Genomic DNA, 6,965 nt, shown 5'->3' on the forward strand with positions numbered 1-6,965 from the left:
GTTAAGATAAAGAGAAAGTCAAACACCCATTTGGTCATCGTCTACTGTGACTGGGATGTGGGAATATAGAATTCCACACCAAACGTATAGATATTACTATATTAGTATTAGTATTACTGTTTTTGATTATTTGTATTAGTGTTACACTATTACTTAACAGTTAACGGTTAACACCAAATCAAACTATTCATTCAATATAAAATTCCCAAAACAAAAAAGTAAAAAGGAAACACACAGAGAAATGATGTCTCACTTTTCTTCTTTGTGGTTCGTGAACTAAATTTATGTGGGCTTGGAGTCCGTATATGTGTGTCTTAGAGAGAGAGAGAGAGCCCAAAAGGTAGAAAGAGTGATAATGATAATGTAGAGGGTGGTTTTCTACTTTTTGACCCGACCTCCTTTCTCTTCTTCTGCTCTGCTTGATCTCTTTGTAATTTGCAAACCTAAAGTAAAAAAGAAGAAAAGAAAAAGAAGAAGAAGAAAAATAGAAAAGATTGTCTGATTGTTTTTTGACTCTGTCTTTGAACAACTGATCTTTTGAGGTGCAGATCTATTATTTGTTTGGTTTTTGTTTTTATTATTAAGTTTCTAAGAATTTTCCGTAGAATTTTAGCTTTTCTACCTGGGTTTTCTCTAGAAATGCCCATAAAAATCCAGGGTTTAAGTGTAAGCTGCTCAAGTCTTAAGTTTTTTTAATTTTAAGGTGTTCTTGGTCTTACAGATCTTTGACTTCTTGTGATTAAGCAATGGAGCAGCTTTGACCAACTCAAGCTCTGTAATAATCTGGGCTTTTTGTTTAACAGGTAAGTCCCACGCTTATGTTCTTGGTGGATGCTCAAGTTCACCCTCTTTTACTTTCATCATTTGCTAGAATGAGCTTAATATCCATATATAACAGAGTTATAAAGAAGAAAGTTTGACAAAAATCAAGAAATTTTTTTTTATTATGAACATCAAGTCTAAATTTTGAGCCTGTCCGTGTTATACTCTATCATCATGCAGAAATGATCTACTATTTTCTACTTGAGAATTTGTTAATTATTAATGCTTTACATTTCTTTCCCCATGGTGAACTTGTGATTGGATTTCCAGTGAATGAGTTAAACAGTTCTTTTGAGACCAGATTTCCTTTTTAATCTGTTATATATGCAGTTCAATATATCAAATTTTAGTCTATTGATGGGTGTTATTGGCATTCTTTGTTTACATGGCTTAGTAGAGCGTAATTAGCCTTTTTTTTTTTCTTTTCAAAATAATGTTTATGAATCCAAAAGTTTTGTTAGTAAATCTAAAGTTTGGCTCTTTAAGCTACTTTTATAGCCCATATGAATCTGCCTTTTCTACTTTTCTTTTTCTTTTCACTTTTTGTTGCCTTTCCTATATCATCCTATACCTTGTTCTCTATGAAGAAGATATTTTTTTGGCAATTGAGTCAACTTTTGTTTGTGGGCAGCCATATGCACAAGCTAAGTGAAAAAGTCAGAAGATTTTGAAGGAGACACATAATTGTTTTGGTACTCTTGTCCACGTGTAAGAATGTCATTCCGTAGCATAGTTCGTGATGTTAGGGATGGATTTGGGAGCTTATCTAGAAGGGGTTTTGAAGTCAGGCTGATGGGCCATCATAGAGGAAAATCTCATGGATCATTAAATGATTTGCATGACGAGCCTCTTATCGTTCAGAACAGTCGTTGGGCTAGCCTCCCCCCAGAATTATTGTATGATGTAATTAGGAGGCTGGAGGAGAGTGAGAGCACATGGCCTTCTCGAAAGCACGTGGTTGCATGTGCCTCAGTTTGCCGTTCTTGGAGGATCATGTGCAAAGAAATTGTTAAGAGTCCTGAGTTTTGCGGAAAGCTTACTTTTCCAGTGTCTTTGAAGCAGGTCAAATCCTTTTAAATTCATTAATGTGATGTGCATCTTGAGTTTGTATGGAATTTTATTTTCTTCCCAAGTTTTTGTTGAAACTGCAGTTGCTAAGATTCTGTTTATGTTGCATGCAGTTGAAGATTATTATAGTCTTTATTAAACCAGCTGGCAAGCCTATGATGTTGGGAACGATACTTACCCCTTCTTTTTTGTTTGGTTATTCAGCCAGGTCCACGGGATGGAATTGTCCAATGCTTCATTAAGAGGGACAAATCTAACCTAACTTACCACCTATTTCTGTGTCTTAGCCCTGGTGAGCATCTTTTCTAACCATTTAATTGTATTTGATTTTTGGCCGGCTTCAAAGATTTCAATCCACATATTCATCAATCACATATTTCTACATTTGAGTCACTATTTATTTATTGATATGAGTGAATCAGTATTTATATAGCCATATACAATCTCATTAATGTTTGTCAATTATTGAATTTCCATTGAATCTTCTGGCGTTTTTCAAGTTAAAATGCGTCGTCGTGTATCTACATGAATGTCACCAAATGCTAGCTTCAAGTAGTTTCGCTATTGAGAAATTTGGGATTCCTTAATTAATTCTGGTTGACTTGCATAAATGCTGAATATCTATATTACGTAGATACCTGGGATTCTATTTTCATTTTTTGAATGATAATCTGGTTTAAGATGGTCAACTAGAAAGAGAAACTTTGTATGCATTCAATTTATAAGAATGAAGTTGAGCATATTCCATCCATATTAGTCCCTAGTGGATGCTTTATCTGCTTTGAAATTGTTAGACAGATTCCTTTGAGGCTGGTGAAAGGACTATGCTGAAAATGTTCAAAATACATTTTCCAACTCTATATATTATGCTCAGTACTTCCAGCCTTCCATTGCTTGAGAGAGTCTTTTGGGGATTCCCTCCTTAAATGGGGGATGAACTTAATTAAATAGGTGTACAGTGAAATGAATATGGAATTGATTCATGAAGACTCTTGGCATTTCAGATGAACCTTCATTTATGGACAAACCTACATTATGGAAACGAACCATCTGATGGTTCCATCATAATGAGGACGATTCTTCATTATGATCCCACCTCCTCTCAAAGCTTATATAAACCCACATTCCCTTTATTTCTCAATCCATTCCTTCACCAGTTCACACATCATAGTTTGAAAGAGAGAGCCTCTCTTAGAGTTAGAAGAAAAAGTTAGAAACAAAAAACTCCTCTAGAGAAAATCCAAGAGAGAGATCGTTATTTATTAACCTTGTAGTAGGTGTTATCTTTCCCAACAACATTTTGGGTAGACAACATATAGAGTTATCAGTTATCACATCTAAACTTGCCAAGCTGGTTTTGTTTCTTAGCATAAGCTGCAACTTCATTGTCCAACTCTCAAGTTTTTGTAGTCCTTTAGGATGTCAATTGAGCTTTCCTGCTAGTAATGTAGTTAAAAGAACACATTTCATGCTTCCATGTATTTTGTATAATCTGTTAGGTCACAACAACTTCATCAGCCAGAAGAAGTTAATAATGGTGATAGCAATAATATATTAATGTAAAATGGCTTTTGAGGTGGCTTGAGTAATGGTGTGGTGTGAAAAATACTTAAATTTGTCAGCCTGCAAGGTTTTAAATGGCTGGTCACTTACATTTTGTGAAAAATTGAATTTAGGTACTCCATTTTTCTTATGCCTTTTATTACATTATAACATATGGTTTGTGAACATGGGGTGTCAGACACAACAACTAGCAGAAATCTAAACCAGGGACAACTGCATGGGAATGACTTTACAATGCACATATATCTATCCATGTTGCAGTCTTTGTAAGCATGCAAAAATGTAGTAGAAAAATTAGAAAAATAAAAAGTTTCTAAACAGCATGACAGTCCTAAACATTCTGCAAGATTAATATTTAAGTCTAATATGGGTGTGTACTCATGTGCCATTTTCATGTCAGCCATATCAATTTTCCAATAGAAGAAGTGTCCTATAAATCATGGTTCATAAGTTATGTAAATATTTTTTTAGTGGGTGCTTTCTAGTTTTTTAATTTTTTTTACCATTTTCGAATCATGAATTGTTATGCTGACTTGATCGAGACCATCCCATATGTAGTCCCCCCTACTTTATCAAACATGTTACACTGTGAAGTTTACCATTGGTCTCGGATTTTAATTCTGTGCTTTATTTGGTCTATACAATTCTGCAGCTTTACTAGTTGAGAATGGGAAATTCCTTCTTTCTGCAAAGAGGACCCGACGAACCACTTGTACAGAATATGTCATCTCTATGGATGCTGACAACATTTCAAGATCAAGCAGCACTTACATTGGAAAGCTTAGGTAAGAACATGATGTGAAAAGACTGAAAGCCTATTTTCTTTCTATAGGTTTACAAGTGCGCTTGCACACACACACAAAGTAACACATTCTTTTCTCATTTCTCAAACCAGCAGTTTGGTTAAATATTTCATAATAATTCTCTTATTAATTTGTTTTATTTTTGTATATATAAAAATAAATTTATTCAAAAGCTCTAATTGATTTTGTTTACTATTTGACGGCATGACGCCATTGATTCTTCCTTCAGATAGAATGAATAAATTTGATAGGACCTGTCTTACTGAAAACAAATTTCCTATTTAGAACACAAAGATCTTGCTTCTTCTTGTAGTGGAATGGATACAGGCAGGTTGAACTGTTGAAGTGAGGCATAAACATTTTAAATTATATGTTTTATAAAATTCCTTTGTCAGGTGTCAAATAGATATTATGTAAAGCACAAATGGACATGTCTTATATAATGTTGTAGGGATGGCTATGACAGGATGGACTTACAAGAACAGTTGATTTTGTAATGTTTAATCATTTATTTATTTTACTGGGAGCTATAAGTTGGCTTATATTTGGACCTTTTACAAATTGTGGTTTTAAGAAATCAACTTTGTTTCATGTCTCAGGTCAAACTTTCTTGGCACAAAATTCATTGTATATGATACGCAGCCTGCATACACTTCTGAACATATTCCCCCACCGGGGCGGACAAGCCGTAGATTTAATTCCAAAAAAGTCTCACCAAAAGTCCCAACTGGCAGCTATAACATTGCCCAGATAACATATGAGCTAAATGTGTTGGGCACTCGTGGCCCGCGAAGGATGCATTGCATGATGCATTCTATCCCAGCCTCATCTCTTGACGCAGGAGGTACTGTCCCCGGCCAACCGGAACTCCTTCCTCGCTCCCTGGAAGACTCATTTCGAAGTATCTCTTTCTCAAAGTCTCTCGACCGCTCAGTTGAGTTCAGTAGTGCACGGTTTTCTGAAATTGGTGGGCCTCAAGATGATGAGGAGGATGGCAAGACAAGACCCTTGGTTTTGAAAAACAAGCCCCCACGATGGCATGAACAATTACAGTGTTGGTGCCTGAACTTCCGTGGCCGGGTAACTGTTGCTTCTGTTAAGAACTTTCAGTTGATTGCTGCTACTCAGCCTGCTGCTGGTGCACCTACCCCATCTCAGCCAGCACCCCCTGAACATGATAAGATAATCTTGCAGTTTGGCAAGGTTGGTAAAGATATGTTCACCATGGATTATCGTTATCCTCTATCTGCCTTTCAGGCTTTTGCAATCTGCTTGAGCAGCTTTGACACCAAACTGGCTTGTGAATAGAATAAAAAAATAAACTGATGGTGGTAAGAAGAAATGACTATCGATAATCATTATCCTCACTTTTTTTTTGCTCATTTCTATTTTGGGTTTATCCTTTAGGGTAGGAAATTGTTTGTTATTCTGTTGTAAAACTCATTTGCTCTCCTGATAACAGGGTTTAACAGCATTGCAATATGAAAGCTTACTTAACTGTTACCCATGACTTTGTGTAAATTAATTGATGAATTGTCACCTGCATTTGGTCTGTTAATTCTTGTATCGGATTGCTTTTGTTGTTTGGCTACCGTGCATTTAGTTATGCTTTATTATCCCCAACCTAATTCTGCGTATTTTGTGGTGGTGATGGATGGTCGTGGCCATTTGATGCTGGTGGATGTCGCTATCATGTTGACCTGGATGGTGGTGATGGTGGAAAGTGGTGTCTTGATGCTGCATGGTGCAAAGTTGGCTTTGCAAGAGTAGATAATGGAGATGCACGTGGATCAGATTGTGGTTGCTGCAAGCCTGCAAATCGGGAAGTGGGAATTGTATATTTGATTAACATGCTCACTAGTTGTGTTAGAACTAGATTTAATGAACCTTAAGGAGGGAAGTAAAGGAAATAATTAGTATAGCTGACGACTAATCTTCGATGCTGATTGACGACTAATCCTTGATTTACAACCAACGTTCCTGATTTAATTTCCACAAAATTAAATAATTTACAGGATTATCAAATTGGATTCTATTGGTGTGTTCAAAAACATTTCGACGCCTACGGTCCAGTTTTTGGCCGAATTATAAATTTGGTTTATGTAGTTTTTATTCGATTTTTGCTCAAATACCTTTAGTTTAAAAAAATGCAATTATACCCTTGTAGTTTGATTTAATTTGCAATTAAGGATAAAAACTCTACTTCATATAATGTTTTGACATAAATTCAATTTAGACACATAACTATATATGACATTTCAACAGGGTCCACAAAATTTAAAATATTTCATATATATACTCAATTTACTATCTAAATTGAAAAATGAACTTTCGTTCATTGATTCGTTGAGATATCAGTTAAATGTCAGCTTGGCTTTTGCTGACCGAGATTACTTGGCGACGTGGCGCTATCTCAGCAAACCTTTCTCGCCAAATGAATGACATGGTGACACTTGTCCACCTAACCCTTGACACGGGCCCACAAACTCATCATCTCTTTCTTGCTCGTTGAACACAGGTGGGGGATTTAAATTCGAATTTGAGGGAAAATGTGATATTTTTGGGAGACTAAATGGTTAGAAAAGCGTTCGATGAGCGGGCAAGAGGTGATGAGTGTGTGGGCCCGTGTCAAGTGGACATGTGTCGCTCATTTGGTGGGGAAGGTATGCTGAATTGAAGCCACGTCGCCAATTAATCTCCATCAACAAA

General features: G+C 36.0%; 1 protein-coding gene across 2 annotated transcripts; it reads left to right on the top strand.

Moving 5' to 3' along the window:
• Positions 1–238: 238 nt before the first annotated feature.
• LOC147275492 (tubby-like F-box protein 8) lies at positions 239–6,180 on the top strand. Of its 2 annotated transcripts, XM_086253482.1 has the most exons (6): positions 239–542; positions 722–803; positions 1,454–1,884; positions 2,095–2,182; positions 4,106–4,238; positions 4,856–6,180. In XM_086253482.1, the coding sequence occupies exons 3-6, from the start codon at positions 1,537–1,539 to the stop codon at positions 5,562–5,564; spliced, it is 1,278 nt and encodes a 425-aa protein (XP_086109608.1). In that variant the 5' UTR covers positions 239–542; positions 722–803; positions 1,454–1,536; the 3' UTR covers positions 5,565–6,180. The 2 variants fall into 2 exon arrangements, with proteins under 2 accessions (XP_086109608.1, XP_086109609.1); XM_086253483.1 differs by lacking the exon at positions 1,454–1,884 and having other exon boundaries at positions 242–542.
• Positions 6,181–6,965: the final 785 nt, after the last annotated feature.

Source organism: Dryas octopetala, chromosome 8, assembly GCF_963921425.1.
Source record: "Dryas octopetala chromosome 8, drDryOcto1.1, whole genome shotgun sequence".
Taxonomy (NCBI): Eukaryota; Viridiplantae; Streptophyta; class Magnoliopsida; order Rosales; family Rosaceae; genus Dryas; species Dryas octopetala.

What these genes read in the sequence shown, in the direction of transcription:
- LOC147275492 (XM_086253482.1), top strand. Translation starts at nt 1,537, where the DNA reads ATGTCATTCCGTAGCATAGTTCGTGATGTTAGGGATGGATTTGGGAGC. An exon ending in TTCCAGTGTCTTTGAAGCAG is followed by an intron (nt 1,885 to 2,094) that starts GTCAAATCCTTT and finishes TTGGTTATTCAG; the next exon opens with CCAGGTCCACGGGATGGAAT. An exon ending in ACTTACATTGGAAAGCTTAG is followed by an intron (nt 4,239 to 4,855) that starts GTAAGAACATGA and finishes TTCATGTCTCAG; the next exon opens with GTCAAACTTTCTTGGCACAA.